We start from the raw sequence: 23446 nt of genomic DNA, 5'->3' as shown, positions 1-23446 counted from the left end.
GCAGTATACAAGCTGCACTTATAACAGGACTTTTTGTGTTTTCAACAATGACATACAGCAACCATTTTTAAACTCTTTGTTTTGAAGCAGTCATTTTAAGCCTTCTTTTCTGTACTGCTTTGCTCAGGGTTTAAAACTACCAATTCTAGCAAATGTTATTTGGTTCTGGCAAGAGACCACACAGACCATGAACGTATAAACACACGTTCATGCACAGACTATATTCATTGAAAGCCAAATACCATGATTTTTACAACTTTTTTGCACATATTCTCATTTTTTTCATTTGCTGGAAAGTGATGTAATAAAAACAAATTTTACCTTTATTTTTGTTTTATTTATAAGCACCAGACACAGCAATAATGTACACATGTACACTTCTTAGTATGCTTCCTTCTTTAGCATTTTCATTTATATATTGATTTGAGCGTAGATAAAATTATTAGCAAGTGACATGAAAGACAGCGAACCAGAGTTTGAAGACATCCCAATCCAGTCCTGTTCATGAATTGACGCATGTAAGTACCATGGGCTGAAGTGTGTCTACAGTTTCCCCTGCATCAAAAGAGTAGCACTAGTATTCATTCAACCACTGTGGCATCCTCTATAGCCAGCTGAGTTCACTTCTACCATCAATGTAGTTTAGTTCACTACCACTGTACCACTGTTACTTCTCTAACATTGTAATGTACAGTTTACTTTTCTGCTATTATAATGCATTGTGTATTCTTCTAACATTACGATGCACAGTGTAACTTTACTAATACTGTGACACACCGTTACTTTTCTACCACTGTAATGCAAAGTGTAGTTTACTCCTCATATCATATCAGTGCACAGAGGATTGCTTCTGTCATCAGGATTCCTTCCAGATTCTAGTTGTAGGTTGTAATATGGTGTGAAGTGCTCTTTGTGTCAGAGGGAAAATCAAAACACAATTGTATCATAACTAAACATGATTGCATCATTACTGAAAGATAAATAGCTACTGCTCATCTTTCCTTTTATTTTGATTTATAACAATTCACTTGTGAGGCAAGAAAGTTTGCATCACAAAAATATAAAGTTAACAAAAGACATCATATTTGTGCAAACAACCATCTCTTTGTGGTGACTCGAGGGGTGAGAAAGGAATATGAGTGCATTTACAAAACAAATTCTCAAAACAGAGGAGCAGCACTGTCACATATAACACAGTACCACCACATCTAACAGTCATGTAGGTGATCTCAACCATCTGCACCTTCAAAACTATAAATAAAAGATAATGTTCCATGAGCAGGCTCAAAACTTGTAGGGACAGATCATTATGACTATTAAGCAACTAATCCATCTAGAGACTGTAAATTGATGATAAATCATGCCTATAAAATGATTATGCCATTTAATGAGTGGAAGTATAAATCAATGATGATTCTGCCCAGCTCTGCTGTCACTACAATGACAGCAACTACATGCTGCAAACTTGTGAGTCCAAAGGAAAAACAGCCATGAGCTGTAACTCATGATCCAACATACAGTTCCCAAGTTACATAACAAAACACCGGTAATTTACGCTGGCACAAACAACTTCCATTTGATGTAATGTCATGTCTGTACATCCGGCATCTAGATCTTCAATGAATTGAGATGTACCCTGGGAATAAACAATGACATTCTTTCAGCAAATCTAATGAGGTACCACTTTAACTTAAGCAAAATGTCTAACAGCTACAGAACAATATGACCCCTATGGGATTTCGGGCCACCTAAACTTGTGTCTAGTCAAACAATTCTGCTGTATGGCAGAAGCATGCCTGTTGTTAGTGCCATAACCCATGAACATCTCAGTATTGATGAGATACATCTTTCATCAGACTTCAGCTGACACTGCCCATGTCTAGTCAAACACACTGGTAGAAGCACGCTTATCATTAGTGTCACAACCATGATGAACTGTGTACTGATGAGCTACAGACTTCAACTGACACTGCTTTGTATCATCAGTGATGGTCACCTTGTGATTTACAGGAGATGGCATAGAGAAGACCAAAAAACCCTTAAAATACAAAGACTATCTTTTATATCCCTCTCTATATATACAGCAATGGGTTTAAATGGTACCCATTTACATAAAAGTATTGTTAATATTTCAAAGCACACACACACAGTTCTTAATTCCAGAGGTGCATTGTCCAGTATTACTTGTGATCACACCTAATGAAGACAGGTAAGCTGATCAGTGCTCACCTTCTTTATGTACAGCCCTGCACTTTTCCTCCTGTACTTTAAGTGCATTTGTTTGAATTTATGCTACATTGTGAAACATGTACAAGATATTAAGAAAATCTCACAAAAGATATGCTATTCCAGTACCATGCAATCAGTTCACACCTAGCCGGCATCTGAGGCTGGAGGTGCATGCATTAGTCTGTTTGATACTCAGGTGGCACAGTGTACTTCCTCTAACTGACTGAAACTGGAAAAGGTATGGCAGTAAAGGAAAGGAGATGGTCACTGCCCTCACAAAATATCTGGTCATCGCACTCACAAAATAAATGGTCATTGTACTCACAAACTGGTCATCACACTCACAAAGCATTTGGAAAAAAGATGGTTCCTGCCTAAACAAAATAATACATGGTCTGGAGATAAATGCTGTTTCTAACACTGCAGTCCCCAGCAACCAAAATGTTATGGGACTCCCACCTCCCATCTTTCACCTCACATGTTAACTGCAAAGTGACCATTAAACCTGCAGAAGCACAAAGATTTTTGTACCTTTGTATCATGGTTAGTACCTCCAGGTCCCCTGCTGTAGCTGTCTAAAAGCGCACAGCACTAAGTCACAGCTTAGCCTCACATTGCCATGGCACATTTTGTTATTCACAGTTACCTCTCTCTCTCATCTGCTCTCTTTTCATCTTAGGTAGAGTCATGTCTCTTATCTGGATTCAAATCTCTTATCTAGAGCCACATGTTTCTCACTTAGAACACATCTCTTTCTTCTCACTAGTATATACATCTCTTGAATCACACAGTCTTCTTGTATGTAGCTAGACTTCATACCTCTTAAATCATACAGTCCTGTCTTGTAAACAACCAGACCATACACATACATCTCTTGTTTACACCTCTCTTGTACAAATCTCTTATTTAACTACACACCAGACCATACATCTCCTATTTAACCACACACACATGCATCTTGTACAAATCTCTTATTTAACTACACACCTCACTAGAGCATCACATCTCTCAAAGTTTTTTTTCTGTCAAGGCCTGCCACTAAAACTTATCTACCGCCTCTGCATGATTGTATAGTTTGACAAGTTTTATTGAAAGTAGTGCTTTTATAAATAAATAACTTCAGTCACTTCTATTATGCAACAAAAACGCCCAGTGCCAAGAAACACATTACTGTCCTTGAAAGATCATTTTTCAGAGCACAGATGCCTGCATCCAACCTAAGAAGTAAAGTCTATTGGCACAAAACACTATAAACTTTCAACATGACTGTCATAGCCTAATGGTAAACTTTCCTATAATTTTACAGTTAATTTAAAAAAAAAATGCATAGCAGGCATCAAAATGTGGAACAATTATATCTACATCACACACATTGCCACAAGTTGTAAGTAGGTTCACAGGATGGCTTGCAGTTATGAAAGTCACAGACAGTAGAACTATACTTGTGAACAAATGTGCAAGAGAGACCACAGGTAATGTTCTCACCTCATAAGGTACAGGCAACAGGTGTTAATGTCAATACCAATAAATAGGAGATCACAGGTAATGTTCTCACCCTGCAAGATAACTGGGTGAAAGTGCTGAACATGTCAGCACTTATAAGAGACCACAGGTAAATTGTCTTCATATTACTAAGATATGTGAAAGGGCTGCACTTGTCAGCACTCACACCTGAGATAATGTAGGTATGCAACATAATCCTCATTTAGTCAGGTAATTGGTGTCATCAACTACTTTAAACTACTACAGATACACTGTTGTAACCCAGCAAGGTTAAAGTCACTGGTGTTCGTGTTGCACACCACAGACCACAGGCAGACCAGCCTTGTTACTGTTCTCACCAAGCAAGGTTAAGGTGACACATCTTGTACACTTTGTATCATGTCCATAGAGTACAGGCTGACAAGCCAAGGACAGGCACAAGGCTGGCATTTGTCTGTTGCTGCCGTCCTCACACAGCAAGGTGACTGGTGCAGGAACAAGCCCAGGAAGTTGCTGAGACTGGAAAGGCATCTCCTCATTTTGGAAGATGCCCTGATTTGTTGCTGCACAATCTCTTATGACTTGTAAATGCAGCTGATGCAGATCCTCAGGTCTACGTCCCAGATGATGTAGACTGGCACCATATCATGGAAGTACCTATTGACTACCTTCCTGTTCCAGTACCTTTCACGTGGGGAATATGGAAACACCCTGATCCCATTTTTTGCATGCTTTATTTCAGAACCCTTTTTGCAGGCACCTTGCTGACTCAAAGAACAGGCCATCCATAATAATTTGTAGCTGACTACACCTCAGATAGCTTCATCATTTATAAACAGACATGCTTGCTCCCAGAAAGTGAACAATTGGTAGCAATTACCTCAGCTAGAGCAGTCTTCCATATTTGTGGCAAATCTGCTCTTCTTCACACCATCTGTCCATGAGGTGAGATGCTTCACATCCTAAAGCATTTCTCAGTAAAACATCCCTCCATTCATCATAAAAATTTCTCCAAGATTTTTTTCTTCAACATGAGCCTTAATAACAGGCTTGTCTCTTGCAAGTATTCCTCATAGGAACTTGTCGTAGCTGCAGTCATTCAAACCTGAATTTCTTTCTGTTTTCTCTTGAAATGTGTCCTGAGGCCCTAAAACTATTTTTTAAAGGAGCTTATCCCAGTTAAAGTCATCATCAATATCATCTCCATGCAGAAAGTTAGGTCGAACAGCTGATGATGGCTGATCTGAGTGGTAGCTCTCTCCTGCCTGCAAAATATATGTGATTATTTACTGGGAACAGCCAATGTTTTACTGGTTAAATAGAAAATATATAACTCATTACTGGTAACAGCCTTTTTTTAACTGTTACACACAAAATATATAATTGGCCTCTGGTAACAACCAGTCTTGTATAGGTTGGTAACAGCCAATGAGACTGGGATTGTATTCTACTGGTTATAATACATAATAATTATGGCGCACTTGTATCCCACAGCATCATGACCAAAGCAGGTTGCACTATGCTGATCAATGATAATAAAGAAATGACATCAAAAACACTATATAATAATAGCATGCTAACACCAAACATATAACTGCTGAGCCACAGAGGATAGAATACATGCAACTATGATTTTTTAATTTAATTTGTGCGCTTGTAACATGCAGCATCACAACCAAGATAGGTCGCACTCTCTGTGCTGACCAGTAATGATAAAAGGAAGACAATGGAGGGTTAGATATGAGTAGACATACTGAACAGATGTGGCGAATGCTGCCCTGCCATTACATAGAATCTTCAATGTCAGTAAAGTTCTGTATCTGAAAGTTATCATGACATTTGTACGGAACCTCAACTCGCAATCTTTGGGGCAGTGGCCCAACTTCCACAGACAGAAATATCGCTCCCTCAACACAAGTCTTGTGAAAGCTACACTCCTGGAGATACATGATGGCAGTCATTGCAGACTTATCTGTACTGTGTGCAAAGCTTGCTGTGACAGCTCCACATCAAAACTTTGTGAAGCAACTGCAGGAAGCTAATCAGAGTTTGAAGTCGACACCGCCATGTGTAGATCTCAAATCTAAGTAATGACAAGATGGTGCAGATGTGACAGTAGAAATAAAATGGACCAGGAAAAGATGAAAAGTGGCGCAGACACAGAAATCCATCCAGGAACAAAGTAAATATTGCAATAGATGTGCTGAAAAACATTTGACGCAAAACTTCACAAAAATCAATGGACAAATACGAAGAGCGAGGGAGAGCAGTCACCCTCTAGCCAGTTAGGTGAAGGGACATCATTTTTCATTTTCTGGTAACATCCCACATTTTGTTGGTTTAAAACATGCAACTATGGTTATGTTTACTTATTACAGTGTTGCCTAACCTACTCTTGCCTGACGGCCACACTAGACATGATATAAAATTTCGTGGGCCAGAACATGGCGGTTTTGCCAGAATCATGACATTAAAAATGAAATTATGTTGTGTCTCGTTAAAATGAGCGGGCCGGATGAGGCCCGTGGGCCATAGGTTGGGCACCCCTGACTTATAACAATCCATATTTTATTAGTGTAATAGAATACACAGATAGGGCATATTGGTTCTTATTCTGACTCATGGTTACAATGCAGTTTGAAATAAAAACCCTAAAACTAGAACATACTGAGTATCTGATCTGGAATCAACTTGACATCTTTTGTTAGATAGCATGTTTCCTTTCTTTTTCGATGCAATGTTTATTCAAAACACTTATTACCTTTTTTTTTCAAATGCCAAATGTCATCAAAACAAAGACAGCTAGACATCTATCTTTCATTAGTTCTTCTGTCATAGGATGAAAATCTGGATGACAGAGCCCAGTGAGCAGCCAGTCAAATGAAGCTCACAAGCTCAATTGCCCTCAAATGACAAAAAGCAACTTAATGCTCACTTCAAGAGTGGATCATCTGGTCAACAGGTACCATGCTTCTGTTGTACCATTAAGCCTGCATGTCACATAACTCGTGTTCTCCGCCAGGAGCTGTAGTTATAAAGTGAGAGTAAGGTGTTGCTTTGGGGCAACATGGGAATTCAAGGAGAAGCATTTTGTTTCCAAAGTTAGAAAGCAATGTCCAGACCCTGCAGAGGTTATTTTATTCTTGAAGCCGTGCTTATAAAGTGGTGGTAAAGGTGTCCTAGGGTAAATAAACATGAAGTAGTATCTACAGGGCCTGGACACCATTTTATGACTTCGGACACAAGATGTTTTCCGTTAAGTTCCCCATGTTGCCCCAGGGAATGCTTTACCCTCGCTTCATAACTATAGCCTGAAGTGTAGCACAAGGCTTTCATGTTCTCCACCTGAAGTGTAGCACACCTTAGTGGCCTTTGTGGAAACCCAACAATCTTGCTGGTAATCTTCTCTGTCTTCATCAAACAAGCCTTATCTTTGATGGATAGAATAAAGAACCACATTTATGGGTTAACTGTTAAAATGCTTTTGATTGCTGTGATACACTGATTCAAGTAGAGGGTTACTGACACTCAAATTCCCCAAATGCCTTAGCTTATCATGCTTTCCTGGAGGGATGGTTTGTTGTCCAGCATTGTACCCAGGTACCTACAGCTTTGCATTTGCTCTACTGCCTCACTGCCAATAACTACAGGTATACGGACAGGTGGATATTTCATTTTATCAAGGTCAAATTCTTCAGTTTTAGAAACATTAAGCACCAGAAAGCTTTCTTGAAACCATGAATGTAGTTTCTTGACATGAAGAAAATAGCCTGCCAGTGAGTCCTAGTCCTTGAAAAAGTAACAAATGCCATATTCAATGATAGGGCATAAGTGGAAAGACTTGAGCAAACTTCGATGGATGAAACAGAGAACAGTATCGGGGACAAAACACTAACCTGTGGGGTTCCTGTATTATTAGTGTTTGAGACTGTGCGCCCCACCCCGACCCTCCACCACACAGGCTGAGCCTCTGTGGCCTGTCTGGAGAAACTCCCTCATGCAGACATGGTTATAGCAGGTGTAGCTGAATGGTATTAAATGCAGATGAAAAAATGATGAACAAAATATGATGCAGATGAACAAAATATGAGTACATGTATCTATTCTGACTAGATGACTTGCTACCATGTAGTCAAGTAGGCACCATAAGGCAGGTAAGGATGTGGTTAATCAGCAATGGCACTGACTTACATGTTGGACAAAATCTTCTCCATTGATTTAGCAAAAATAGGGGTCAAGGCCAGTTGTATGAAGTCACTTAGTTCTTCCATTTAGTTGTGGTCAGCACATCCTCCTTCAGACTGGTAACTGATCCAATACAACCCATCTAAGTGGATCCGTATTAAGGCTAACTTTCGGTTGTCACAGACAAATCTGACATATACCCTCTTGACAAGCACAGCAGAACACTGCAGGTTAGGGCTCCGTCTAGTGAATGTGTAAAACCTTTCTCCTGGTGCTGCATAGCCATGTCAGTCTGATGGTCATTTACCTCTGGCTTAGCATAGCCACGTCAGTCCCTGATGGTCAGTTACCTCTGGTATAATATAGTCATGTCAGTCCCTGATGGTCATTTACCTCTGGTATAATATAGTCATGTCAGTCCCTGATGGTCATTTACCTCTGGTATAATATAGTCATGTCAGTCCCTGATGGTCATTTACCTCTGGTATAGCATAGTCATGTCAGTCCCTGATGGTCATTTACCTCTGGCTTACCATAGCCATGTCAGTCCCTGATGGTCATTTACCTCTGGTATCATATAGTCATGTCAGTCCCTGATGGTCAGTTACCTCTGGTATAGCTTAGTCATGTCAGTCCCTGATGGTCATTTACCTCTGGCTTACCATAGCCATGTCAGTCCCTGATGGTCATTTACCTCTGGTATCATATAGTCATGTCAGTCCCTGATGGTCAGTTACCTCTGGTATAGCTTAGTCATGTCAGTCCCTGATGGTCATTTACCTCTGGCTTACCATAGCCATGTCAGTCCCTGATGGTCATTTACCTCTGGTATCATATAGTCATGTCAGTCCCTGATGGTCAGTTACCTCTGGTATAGCTTAGTCATGTCAGTCCCTGATGGTCATTTACCTCTGGTATAGCTTAGTCATGTCAGTCCCCGATGGTAATTTACCTCTGGCTTAGCATAGCCATGTCAGTCCCTGATGGTCATTTACCTCTGGTATAGCATAGTTATGTCAGTCCCTGATGGTCATATACCTCTGGCTTAGCATAGCCAAGTCAGTCCCTGATGGTCATTTACCTCTGGTATAATATAGTCATGTCAGTCCCTGATGGTCATTTACCTCTGGCTTACCATAGCCATGTCAGTCCCTGATGGTCATTTACCTCTGGTATAGCTTAGTCATGTCAGTCCCCGATGGTAATTTACCTCTGGCTTAGCATAGCCATGTCAGTCCCTGATGGTCATTTACCTCTGGTATAGCATAGTTATGTCAGTCCCTGATGGTCATATACCTCTGGCTTAGCATAGCCATGTCAGTCCCTGATGGTCATTTACCTCTGGTATAGCATAGTTATGTCAGTCCCTGATGGTCATATACCTCTGGCTTAGCATAGCCATGACAGTCCCTGATGGTCATTTACCTCTGGTATCATATAGCCATGTCAGTCCCTGGTCATTTACCTCTGGTATATTATAGTCATGTCAGTCCCTGATGGTCATTTACCTCTGGTATAATATAGTTATGTCAGTCCCTGATGGTCATTTACCTCTGGCTTAGCATAGCCATGTCAGTCCCTGATGTTCAGTTACCTCTGGTATAGCATAGTCAAGTCAGTTTAAAGGTCATTTACCTGTGGTACAGCATAGCAATGTTAGTTTCTGATGGTCAACTACCTGAATTTAGGTGATGGGTGTGTCATAAGTCTATGACATTTACCTGAGTTTGTGTGATGGGTGTCAGGACACTGGTGGATGCTGTGAGACAATCACTGGGAGATTCTGCTGTTCCAAAACGACTTCCTGCATGTATAAAAACATTAAAAATACACAGCAACTTTCGACATCAGCAAAAACAGTTTCAATAATCTGAATTCTCCATTAAAAGATGCAAATTAAAACGTAACACATGCAGATAAAATGATTTAGCAAAATTGAAAACATGCTATACTATGGGTGAGTGTCTACAAACTATGGGCAAAAGTGTCTACTTTATGCTATACTACAGGTGAAAGTGTCTACTTCATGCTATACTGATTGGATGAAGGTGTTTATGTTATGCAATACTACGGTGCAAGTTCCTGCTTCATGCTATGCTGGCTATGAGAGAGTGTCTACTTCATACTATACTACAGGTGTCTACATACTATGGGCACCAATGTCTGCATGCCATTCTATAGGGAAGACTACTTCATGCTATACTGACTGTGGGTGTGTCTACTTTATGCTATACAATGGATTAGGGAATTGCTGGATGCAACTGATGACTGGATATAGCATCAGTCTGTATGGTATCATTTGTCTATTCCATTCTGACCATTTCAAAGAACTAATATCACAATATATTTCCTGTCACAATGGTCTCATTCTTCTATTGTATTCAAACCATTTTAAAGAGCTAATATCACAATATATTACTGGTCACAATAGTATTCCAAATAGTATCATTGGTCTGCTCCATTCTGACCATTCCTAAGAGCTAACATCACACTATATTTCTTGTCAAAATGGTTTCATTTTTCAGCCATCAACAAACTAATATCACATCATAGTGCTAGTTACACTGGTACCATTCCTCCAATATGGATGAACTAATACAAACTTGATGACAAAGATTTTACTTTAAACACTTGTGCAATGCAGCTTAAAGTTCATTAAGGTCGCTCATCAGATAACTACTGATTGATTACATACCATTTTGACTGTGGCTTGTAAGGGAGCCAACCTGACTGAAAAAATTGTTTAGAGAAGATGCCAAATCAATCAGCTGTTCTGAGTTGACAGATGTTACATTGGATTGATCTCCATGCTTGATTGTGTCCATCAGACCTGCAAGCACATTTATAAACTTCCCATCACATTCAAGTATTGCTGCCTGGACATAATTAGAGGGGACAGGGAATTGATGTTTTATGCCAATCCAGAAACTAAGGCTATATCACGGCAAGGCAGCCAGCCCTGCAAACATATGTCACATGCAGAGAAAGAACAGTGTGCCCAAGACAAAAGCTGAGCTCAGGACAGCCAATGCTAATTTCATTGCCAAATTCATTCAGGGAGACCCATTCATTCTTTTGTTCACGAGGTATAAACTGAAATTAAACTGGTGTGAAATGGCAGCAGCAAAAATGAAGACTATGTGTTACTATGTGAAGGCATGGACTGGTTATTCCATGCAGCACCTACTCCCCACTACTCAAGACAGGAAGACAGGTCTAAGCGGCAAGCATTGTCAGCCACAGTCTATTGTTGATCGGGGACCTGCTCAACACAGGTCTAAGTGACCAGCATTGTCAGCTACCATGTCTATCTGGTTGTCACCCTCCCTCCCCTACCTACCTTGACAACAAGTACCGACAGACCAGCATAGCTATTTGTCAGTTGAGATGAATGAAATTATAATTATATTTGTCGCAGTATCAAAATTTGGATAAGTACAAAAATGGAAGAGACTTAGTGCTGCTCTCCAAGTACAAAAGGACATATGTGTACATTCGAGAGAATATATAAACAAAAGGACGAGATTATGTGGACAGCCATCAGCATACACAAGCAAATGGAGTATATTATATGTGGACATTTGTGAGCAAACATAAGCAAAAGGACTAGATTATGTGGACATTTGTCAGCGCACATAAGCATGTATATGTGTGGTGTGGAGACTGTGGTAAAGGGTGGCTTGTCTGTGTCGCAGAATTTTGCTAATACAGTCCTGCAAAACATGACTGACCTTGGAAATGGGTCATGTCAATGCTCTGCCAGTCATAGTTTCCAGCACCAGCCAGCCGCATACTCTCTTTCAGACTGTCTAAATTGTGCAGAAGGCCGGATGACATGCTGAGAATGCTGGAGGGCGGGGGACCTGCAGAAAAAACTTCTGTATACTAGACTGGCCATTGTTCCATGACAGACACCGTGAAGGTCAGGCTTTCTGTATACCAGACTCTACATTGTATCTTAGGCCATAAGACAGACACTAGAGAAATTAAGCATTAAGTCAGAACACATAATCACAAGCGTTTCATGCCTGGTACATCACACTTGTTCACAGTTCAGGTGTTGGAGGTCAAAGGGTCACAAACTCAATTTGAATAAGCCTGCAGAAAAAATTGTGGTTAACGCTCAACTTGAGCACCCTTAAAATATTTAGCAGGAGTCTCATCTACATGGAAACAACCCTGTTGGTGGGTACTTATGACTGTTATTCCCATGCACTGCTGAAGTCAGCATCTCTTCTACTTTGTAACAATAGCATATGGTCTTCCAGTTCTTGTCACTGGCCTTCGGTCTGCCATGCCATGGGTGATGATATATTCTTACATCTCACCACAACAGTCCTGTGCATGCAGGTAATAATAATAATAATAATAATAACAACCAAGTTTTGAATATTAACTGTAAACTTTTGAAGGCAGTCTAGATCACTGACAAAGTATGGTGCTGAAGTTAAGCTTTCTCCTGGAGGACATTTGCTTATTTTGTTTTGTACATTTGTTCGGTTTGTTCTGGGATGCACTCTCTGCTGTTGCTCATCTAAGTTACGTGCTTTCCATATTTATCATGGATACTAAGATACTACTCAAAATTGAAGATGTGAAAAAAAAAACAATTTTGTGTGTTCATCTGTGTGTGTTTTTCATTTTTATCATGGATAGCCTGGACGGGCGAAACTTGCAGAATGGAAGAAACTGACATAGCTGTCTGTTAGTGAAACACAAGAAGTGACCACTATGAATTATAAACTATATTTAAATACAACAACGCAGTTGAATTTGTTATAGTCTGAATAGATGGTTCATATTTCCTTTCTAAGACAAGGTATGACCTCATTTTGGCAAATCTTAAATAGAGAGAACTTCTATTGTATTATAAAGGAAATATGTTTCCACCAAAATCAGAAAAGATACTGACCAAGACAGACATCTTCACTTTTGATTGGACGTAGCGAGTCGGCTTCCAGCAGTCTGCGCTGGATTTTATTGGGCTCTTTGCTCTGGTTGCTGTCGCAAGTTTCACTGCTGTTCAGGAGGGCATTTAAATTCCCTGCCACAAAAAAAGTGAACTACTTTTTATTTTGCTATATTAAAATGGTTGGTAGGTATATTTCATTTAACATGTCCGATTCACTTCACAATTTCCAGACTAAAAATTGGGTATCCTAAGATGAAGTTTCATAAACTATTCAAATACTAAGTGTTAATAATACTTCTTGATTTGAATGGTATGAATGTGTAAAAATGAACAAAAGCATTCAAATTATATAAGTATATATAAATGCTTCAACAGTTTAGTAAATATATTTGACTTTTTCCCTGACTTTCAACGAATTTCTTCAAATGCTGACTTTTCCAGGGACTGGAAATCACTTTTCAAAATATGACTTTTCATGTTTTTCCTAACCCAGATGGACCCTGACTATAAATATAGACATACTTCTGTACTACTTCTGTAGATACATATGATAATAGTGCTGTCTGTGTGTTGTTTTTTGCATGTTTTGTGTGTTTGAATGTGTAAAAAAAGGTAACCACTGAAGAAAAAAAAAAGGCCGGTCAAGGGTGGGTCACTTTGAAATATATTCTTTTCACTCTATGAATTTTCAAACATTTGGAGTGTACTGAAATGTTTCACCTAACAAATTTCTACAATTTTCACACAAAACGTGCTTGTCAACATATTCTTGCAAAAAACGAATGCAATCTGAATTCATACTGATGGGAGTCACGATATTTTGTCCCCGAATCTTGGAAACGTTATCACTGAGATAGCCGCTTTTTGTCTAGTAGACGACAGAAGTCATGTGTAAAAATGGTAGTCCAAACGCTAATTTTGTTAAATATCTGCTCATAATCTTAGAAACACAAACAGATTGACAGCAACATATACATTTTGCTTGCAACCGACTTTGTCGAATCGTGATGGCTGTTACATTTCACTGACACTCTGTAACGTGTCAACTTTTTACATGCATAAGAAACAGGCGAGCAGTAATCTTTTTAACTACATTTCTGGACACTTCATGCCACATTCTTTCAGCAAATATAGCAAAAATATCCCCCCAAAAAAACAAGAGAGCTGAAGTTTATTTTACGACACATGGCCCATTTTAGGGCTCAAACTTTTTATCACAGTTTCATTTACTGATAATCCTGTCACTTGTCACACATTAAACACACACTGCTCACTTTTTTGCCACACATTGGTGTCACTTGTCACATACACATATGCTGCTGTCACTTGTCCCTCATGTAACAAACACACTGCTGTTGCTTGTCTCTCTTACATACACATGCCAAATATACACCCACATGCATAATACACATAGTGTTGTCATTTGTCACACTACTGTCACTTGTCACACACTCACCAGTAGAATTTTCGAAGACAGATTTGTACAAATGAAGAAATGAACTGCTGAGATCGTCATTAATGGATGTTCCATCCAAGCAAATCTCTGGCTTTTCCTGAAATGGATAGATCCAGATTGTACTCAGTTTACAAGCCAAGTTGACTTTTTCATCATATAGAAGGCAACAGTAAAGAAAAAGCTTGCTATAAAATGATCACCCTTTAAAGACAACTCTATGCATGTCTTGAGAATAACCAGACATGCAGCAGCTAAATTTACTGCACAAGTATTTTTAGAACATGCTAAGTTCAGACACAAATATTCTCTCTTTAAAACTGTACATAGAAATTAGGGTAAGGCATTCATTCATCTGAATCTTTATCCTAATTTTCTATTCCTTATTTAATATTCCAGTCCATATTCTATTCCAATGTTCATCACAGCATACTTCACATTGTGCTTGATAAATAATCTCACTTGGTGTTCTGTGGTGATTTGTACATTGATGGCAGCTAATGTTGGAGACTGGACTGCAGTCATGACGGGTGGACCCACTTCTGGACTGTAGGGGGAAGTCTGCATGATCATGTAAATGCAATAGTTACTTCTCTTTGACCCATGCTTTTTCCACATTGAGTGACCTGAATGAATTTTATCCCCTTGATGCCATTTTCCATGGAAAGAGAAAGGGAGGGATGCAGAATCTATAAACTTCCATTAACTGTTATAGCTGTATACCAGTTAAGGGATGGAACTCAATTCAGAAATGTTGAGGTAAAGCTAATGTTTTGAAACATTTGCATACATCACAGATAAAATAATTTAAACAAATGTGTTAATATAATGTACAAATATTCTGTACATCTCCATCATTTAGTGACACAATACCATGCAAGTTAGAAGTGAGGCTGTGTAGTAGCAGCTTGGCGGTTGCTATAACTCGTCTTCAACACTTGGCTGACATGCATGACACCTAACACTTAAACTATTAACCAAGCCTTCACGCAAGACTGTGGTGCACCCAGTAGTCAACATCAGAAGCAAGCTTCCGCAGAGGGAGAGTCTAGTAACATGTCTGACAAACCAGGAAATCATATGAGCGAATCTGCCCAGACCTGGGAAGGTCAAAGGATGCAGCTTAACAAAGATAATCTGCTGGGTACAAATCCAATTTCTAACACAGCTGACATGAAGTCAAAGGGTAATGCAGAACATGCTAAAAAGTGCAACTCATATCGGCTAAGTCTTTGAAAAGTAAAAAGTTACCCTTTCATTTGGCCGACGTTTACGATGTCTCACTGGCAGGGGGTCTTCTGGTGGATTGCTATCAATAATCCAGTAAGAACCCTGGAAAAGTCAGCTTAAATTAAACTGACAGGAAACCGTAGTCAATTTCTACACACCATAACCAAAGAAAATACACAGTTAAGTGCCAATTATATGATAGAGAAAAATCCAACCCATGTGTAAAATAATCCAGCCAAAACTAATCAACAATCATCCTGAATAAAACTCAAATTGTAAATGCCATTGTCCAAACCTACACGTATCCCACATGGGTAAAACTGTGTTTAAGTAGTCTTTCCAACATATATCCCATAAGGATAAAACTAGACTTCAGTAGCCTTTCCTACGCATATCCTACATGGATAAAACTACATTTAAGTAGCCTTTTCTGCAAATTACCATGTGTTCAGGTGGTTGAGTGGTCAAAAAAATAGGTTTACACTAATTTGTGTAGATCTTAAATCTGCATCTCTAATTTAAAAAAAAAACTGACACATCTGTTGGATCTTTCAGCCAAACTATTAATTAAGTAGAGACAAAGAACCCTGCATGCTGTCATCAACTGCACCCCCATACTTGGCATGTTCATCTTTATTCACATCTCTGCCAGGCCTCACAATCTCATAACGTCCAATCTATGCCCCAGGTTCTCGACATAAAGATGACAAAAAGGAGGAGTCTACGCTCACCTGGAAAAGGTCATAATGGCAGAACCCAAAAAAAGACATTCTAGTCGAACTCAGTGACTTAAGTGACAAGATTGATCTAGATGACTAAGAGCAATGGGCAGGAACAGTAGGTAAATTTGGCCTAGGTGAAACCAACAACAGGGACCTAAGCTCCTGAAGTTTACACCCAATCACCCACCACAGCCAACACTTTATGTCTCCACAAGGTATCTAGGGGACCAATAGGGCACTCTTCAGATGATTTGGTCCCTAATTATATCACCTTCATCCAGCTGCCAAAGCATTTCAAGTCCAGCATCAATCAAGGGTAACCCTAGATCATATCCAGGCACCAACACAGGCAACAACCCTAACCTTGTCTTAATGAGAATGCAAATTCTGCTCAACCAACCACCATATTCACCATGACTAGGAATAGCTGCAATAGGCAGACATTGTGAAGGTCCAAGTTGGAGGCAAATTCTAGAGTGGCAGAAAAAAAGAAACCCTGAATCAAAAATGTTGCTGTTCTTGTTAACCTACTTTTTGTCATTCTTGGAGGTCAGCTCTCAAGATAGGGTCACAAATGATATAAAATGAAAACCTTGAAAAAAAGAGAGGAAAGGGAATCCTGAAGCAGCTGCCAAGTAGAAAGTAGTGAGCTGTGACATAAGGAAAGGGATTAAGGGAGCAAAAAAGTCTACCAAATACCAAATAAGGTCAACATAACACTTGTCATTAAAGTTAGCTATAGCCACCTTCTCACTGAAAGCACAGCACTGTCCTAAACCAATGGACTGAAGATTGCAATGACCTGCACTAATTCCACTGTGGGGAAACGCTTGCAGAAGAACAGGCTGGCTTTAGACCAGGCAGAAACACAGCCGCAGAGGCCTTCGACTGTAACATTCTGATAGAAAAGCTGCGGGATCTTTACCTCATCTTCATCAACTTTTAAAAGGCATTTGACAGAGTCTGGCATAAGGGGATAAGGCATGTGATGCAAAAGTTCAACACTGAAGAAGGCCTCATTTAATTCATCAAAGCAATCAATAAGTGCAGTACTGCTCAACAACTGGGAACTTGCTTTCATACAACAGTAGGTGTCCATCAAGGGTATCCCCCTGTTGCTTGTGCTGTTCAAAATTTTCTGTAGGACATAATGGAAGAAACTCTTCACAACCATCTTCTCCATTTTCCTTAATGTGAGGTCCCTATGCAACCTATATTATGCAGATTAACATTGATCTGGATCATGGTAGGAACCAACAAAGAAATACAAGCTCTTACCAAAAGACTGGCACTATAAATGCACTGAGAAGAGCAAAGTTAGAGTTAACAACAAAGGCCACATCAATTATCTATATAAAATAGTTAGACTCTCAACTATACACAGCTCTAAGTACTTGCTAGCCACCCTGTCCAAAGAAGGCAGTTGCACAACAGACATCTCAATTTGGATTGCTGTGGAAACAGTGGCAATGGCTAGTATGATTGGATCTAGTGCAAAACACTATCAGGCTGGATATCTAGTACAGAATGTACAAGTCTCTCATAGTCATCGTCTCCATCCTATTGTACAATGTCAGATGGGGACAACTTAATGATAGGGAAATGAGGATTCAGCCATTTGAGAACACCTTAAGAATATGGTTTTTAGACATAAAGGATTGAGGGATTGAGAAAATTCTGATCGCTGTTTTTCCCATTTTATTTTTTAGACTAAAGGCACAATCCATGATGCACACATTGGTAAGTCTTTGCTTTGTTAATAGACTTTTACTTACTTTGCCTGGGTCATCCTTGGAGCGTGGTACTTTAAGGAAACATTTGCTGAGTGACAAGTTGTGACGAATGGAATTCTACAGGCAAAAATTGAAAAAAATACAATAAATGTGTTCACTCCTAAAAGTAAAGATAAACTTTTCTTGGAGTAAAAACAAAATGGATTCACATAAATACTACAAATAAACTTTATTTTGTGGAAAGCAAAATGGACAGACTTAAACACTTTTTTTGCTGATGCTGACTGCTATAGCCTATGCAAGAACTACTCTCTCAGATTATGAGAATCAGCCTTTTGTAATCAAGTATAAATATTGCATTCTGCTTAACGATTGAGAAATGTCTCCCTGAAAATTAAAAATAAACATAAAGAGACATCAGTTGGATGTTTACACAAGCCTCAGCTGACCCCATAGAATGACATACCCAGTGCTGACAAATAAATATACCTAGTAGTAATGCATCTCCTAGGTCATGAATTACGTTTAAACTCTACAAATTCAAGATAAAATGCTACCGCTAAGTCTATATGTTAGATCTAGTATAAAAAGTAATAAAAATAAAAGTTTTATAGTAGTGCTGTAGTACTGTTGATGCTAGTAATGGGCAAGTACAAATAATCGACTTCTAATAGACACTTTAACTGTTTACCTTCCAGCCATTCCCTGCGTCACGATAATAAGGGAAGTTATCACAAATCCACTGATAAATTTCGCTCAGAGTCAGCTTCTTTTGAGGTGAACTGTTGATGGCGAAGGTAATGAGGTTGGCGTAGCTGTATGGAGGTTTTCCCGTCCTTAACTGGGACTTGACTCTGTTCCCACGTTGCTGTTGGGTCATGAGGAGAGTTTGGTGCCTTCCTCAAAGCTAGCTGCCCATTCTGGGTTTTTGATAAGCTATCTCCCGTTGCACTTGTTCCTACCAAATTTCCTCCTGACATCGCGCCACCCACTTTCAAACGATGCAACCAGTCCATGGCTGTGAGACTGCTCTCAAGCTCCGCCATTTTGCTTTGTAGATGAAGATCCTCCAGTCCGCGTCACCTGTAATTGCTTCCGCTAAGAGACAACATTTAATATTTAAAGAAACACCTAAACTATATAAATATACTTAAAAAAACAAATTTCATGGGTAATTATGGTTCTACTTATTATTTTTATTTGATGCATATGTCAAAATAAACACAAAAACCTTGAACTTCTTTTCAAATCGGCGTTGTAACTTCCCTTCAGGGCTGCACTACGTCGCCATTGTAGACGCGTCGCCTAGCAGCCGCCTGTGACCTTTGACCTATTTTGTCTTGCGCTAGTCCCCGCTAAATCTGAAAACCACGTGCTTTCGTTTTCGGTACAGTGCGATAATTATTGTTAGTCCAAGACTTTTACTCCAAACATTTACAATTAATTCAATCAGCAATTATTCTGCTGTTGACAATTGAAGTCGCTATAATAGATGTAAGAGATAAATGAACCCCTCTCTGGATAGAACTACGTCAAGGATTGTTACTTTTTAAAAACTTGTTCTACATCTTTGTTACTATTTTGTGATCTTCTTCAGCGCAATGTTCGCCTATGGCTGAGATATTGCACTTTATAAATTCCCACTTCATCTTCATCATCATTTTTATTTTTATTAAAATGATCAGGCAACCCCCTCCCCCCCTTGTAACAACCAATGGCTGGGGCTTCAAACTCTTTATATGCTTTTATTTAAAGACTAACATGAATGATTTAAGTGTGGGTTTTTTCAGATATCAGTAGAAATAGGCGATATAAAACTAATCTGTAAATTTCAGCCTCTAAAACCCATTCGTTAATTAATTATCAGCTACGATATATTCGCACCTGCGACCAACGAGCGCCGTAACAGCTACAGTGTACTACGTCACTCTGGTGCACCATTCACAACATTTCCAGCGGTCAACACCAAACAGAGAGAATGAGTCAACTTGTGATTATTCAGACAGTCTGCATTTCTCGTGGTTGCGACAAACTGTTACTTTAGCATGAGACATGCAGCCTTCACACGTTAATAACCTGACCTGTCGCTGTGATTGGTGTTGATGGCTGGCAATGTTGTGACTGGTGTACCAACGTGACTTAGTACACCTTAGCGTGACGTAGTACACTGTTAACAGGGCTCGTTGATCGCAGGTGTGAATCGCTGATACTTTGCTAACGGATAATTAATTAACGCAGTGATGCCCAACCTTTTTCGGCCTGCGGGCCATATCCATTTCGGACAGCCGTGTCGCGGGCCACTTCACCGCAAAAATACAAAAAGGGGAAAAAAAATAGAGCAGATACCATTTTTTTTATTAGAAACAAGTTGTACTTACCATTAATTATGTAGTAATTAGTGGGATATTTGAAGTTGTTTTCCCGAAACCAACTTCTGAATGTCCGGCCTCATCGTAGAGACACCAAGTCGGAGCACTGAATCGAAATATTCGTCCATCGCAAAAAAAAAAAAAAAAAGATTGGGAAACGCCCCTACGTGGGGATAAATACTTCTTCCTTTTTTTTCGTTTTTTTAATGTCTTCTTTTATTACTAACATGCCGATTTCCTGCACTGTGGGCAGAAGTTTCGCGGGCCGGATATGGCCCGCGGGCCGTAGGTTGTGCATCCCTGAATTAACGGATGGGTTTTAGAATCTGAAATGTACAGGTTAGATTTATATCGCCTGTATCTACCGACATCTGCAAAAAACGCAAACCGTTCAGGTTGGTCTTTAAAACATGGGTTTTTCCTCTTTCAGTCATTCGTCTGATATTTGCACGTCTTCCAGATAGACATGAACAGGGGGATTTCGAACACTGGTCTAAAAGGCATTATGGAGTGGTGACAGGTCGATGGCATGGTTGATGCAGACAAGAAATCTGCCTCACCTTCCTGTGGTCTTGTTTAATTCGCTCTTTGATGTCTTCAGTCAGGTGGGCGCGAGGCTGTGGTGCGCTCTATAGGCGACAGACAAAACTGCGTGCCTCCCCAAAAAAAGGTGAACCATTTATCAACACAATTATTGGAATAATTATGTTTAGGCTTAACTCAAAATTTAAACAATAAACATATAGGCTTAGATTGACTTACATATTACTATTCATGATTGTCGTGACCTGTCTCAGGACTCATCAGATTTACATTCGCCAGCACACAAATCCTTCCTTCCACACAATCAAAGTGGCAAGCTTCTCCTCTCAGTTTTTTTCCGTTGCCTTCCCACCTACAGACCTGACCAAGCGTGACTGTGACATGATAAAGACTGTAGATGATGGGACTGTCACGGAACAGCTCCCGCAATGACATATTTTGTTAAGTTTTACAACACTGCTAACTCAACCACTTGCATCTAACAAGCAAGAAAGGTGTATATATAAATCTTAATAAGCATTATCTCTTAATAACCAATTTCAAATATTCTGTCAATAGAGAGCAACAATTAGCTTTCCGTTCAGACTATATATACAGATGAACTCCGTTGTCCTCATGTTTGAACCACTCACGTGTGAACAAGTAATGATGCAGAGCAAAGTGCACTAGGATCTACATCACTACATGAACATAGATCGAGTTGTTTACACGTGAGTGGTTAGTAAATGAAGAAAACTGACAAAAATTAAAGTCGTAGTACCCCCGCTCCATAGAAAAAAGCCCTAGAGTGAGAAATGTTACATCAACCTTTCTTTGAAAGGAAAAGAAGAAGGAAACAAATCTACTGACCAAGGGCCACTGGGCCCCCTTCACAGCCACAGTTCCGGGTACACCAGACCCACCTGTAACCCTCCCTCTCGTCAGGCCTGTACATTGGCGATATTACTTCCAACAGCGTCCATTTTTCATCTGATAAATTTTTCGGCCTCACAGATCCATTTTTGAAAACACCCCCAAAACGCCGATTTCAGCATCAATTTTAGCCTTGCCTTCACTCCAGCAATAGTTTCTCTCGTGTTTCGAAGTTCACTCCACTCAGAACAGCTTCGGGAACAACTGAAAATAGCACGGGGCAAGGTCTGGTGAGGCTGGAGGCTTCAAAACCATGGCACCCGATTGTGCAAGAAACTGCAGTGTGACGGGTGGCTGTGTGGGCAGGAGCGTTGTCATGAGCTGACTTCTTGCTGAAGTCCATATCGTGATGGACGACCCTGTGAAGACTTGTAGAGGGAATTCCTAGCTCCATCTCCCTGATGTCACGTAGACATTGTGTCTCTTGACCTCCTAGGCCTCGGTTCACGATGTTCGTCATGACAGCTGAAATGACCACTGCCAAATCGCTGAAACAAGTCTGTGACAGTCATTTTAGACGGAGCATCATCGCCATAAGTTTGTCAGCTCCTGCAAATTGTCAACAGCCCGACAGCCCGAGAGTGATGCAACATCATCACTCGACAGTCACGTGCTGACGGCACTGCATGGTGGATCTCTCGGTGGAGCGTGCATCCACTTGCTTCTCCTCTGCATCCTGGAAAAACTATAGGAGGCGAAAAATTATGAAAAATAATGTAGAAACACCCTACAGAATTACTCTATCGAGTCCGCATGGTCTGCACCGGCCGAAAAAGTGCGAATTACCGAAGTCCGGGCGAAAGTGTGACATCCTAGCTCGTATATGTATCTCACGCAACTAATTTGTATTGAAAAATACGTAGTTTCGTTTGTTTGTACATACATATGAATCTTCCTGTAACCTTAGTCTATGGCTCTAGCAAGTCCTGCTAACTCGGACCATTTAAATCAATCAAATCAAATCAGTAAGGTGACCAGATGTTTCGGTTGCGAAAGCGGGACACGTGCCGATGATGGTGTCGTCACCGTCAAAAAACGCCGAAAAAAGTGATTTTTAAAGACAACAAGGACATTTGATGGACTTGCCAGAAAGCCAGAAAGCGGGACATTGGGCGTCCCGCCCGATGAGCAGGCGGGACACGAGGTCAAAAGCGGGACTGTCTGGTCACCTTAAATCAGACTTTATTGTCTGTCGAGGATACCCAAGACAGAAATTTTTCTTTTGCTCACAAGGGCAGGCATGCATACTTACACAGACATTTACACACAGTTATATATATATAGCTATACACAGTTAGGAGCAAAGATACATTGTCATGGTAGTTGGATCTCCGTCAAATGGTCAATGATATTCCAATACTTATATTTCTTGTATATATTAATAATAAAAAAATGCGTTGGCATTGCAGAATGCAACGAAAATGTCTGAACTGCACTTTCTTCATCCTCCTATTACTAGTTTCCATGTCAACAACAGGTACTGTAATACGGTTATTCAAGATGTGTACTCGCAACCTTGAACTTCTCATGATTTCGCTTCGCCCATTTCACCTCCCGAGAGAATTCCCAGTTGTTTTCACCCTTGTGTATCTTCATCCCAGGGCAAATGTTTCCAATGCGTTACGGTGCATCGCAGATGTGACTCACAATGTCGACTCGATTTGTCCTGATGCTCG

The 23446-nt window shown here is 40.0% G+C and overlaps 1 protein-coding gene across 1 annotated transcript; it reads right to left on the bottom strand.

Moving 5' to 3' along the window:
• Positions 1 to 315: 315 nt before the first annotated feature.
• Positions 316 to 22753, bottom strand: LOC112556430 (forkhead box protein J2-like). Its single transcript, XM_025225433.1, is given in 12 exon segments — positions 316 to 4976; positions 9618 to 9700; positions 10592 to 10726; positions 11628 to 11759; positions 12809 to 12940; positions 14265 to 14361; positions 14724 to 14822; positions 15513 to 15593; positions 17989 to 18063; positions 18638 to 18794; positions 18796 to 19307; positions 20876 to 22753. Coding segments are annotated over 11 exon segments (1293 nt in total). The 5' UTR covers positions 18993 to 19307; positions 20876 to 22753; the 3' UTR covers positions 316 to 4871.
• Between the last annotated feature and the right edge of the window lie 693 nt (positions 22754 to 23446).

The sequence above is a fragment of the Pomacea canaliculata genome, linkage group LG2 (assembly GCF_003073045.1).
Source record: "Pomacea canaliculata isolate SZHN2017 linkage group LG2, ASM307304v1, whole genome shotgun sequence".
NCBI classification, from domain to species: domain Eukaryota; kingdom Metazoa; phylum Mollusca; class Gastropoda; order Architaenioglossa; family Ampullariidae; genus Pomacea; species Pomacea canaliculata.
The sequence above is the reverse complement of the archived record's forward strand: the minus strand, read 5'-3'. Positions and strand labels throughout refer to the sequence as shown.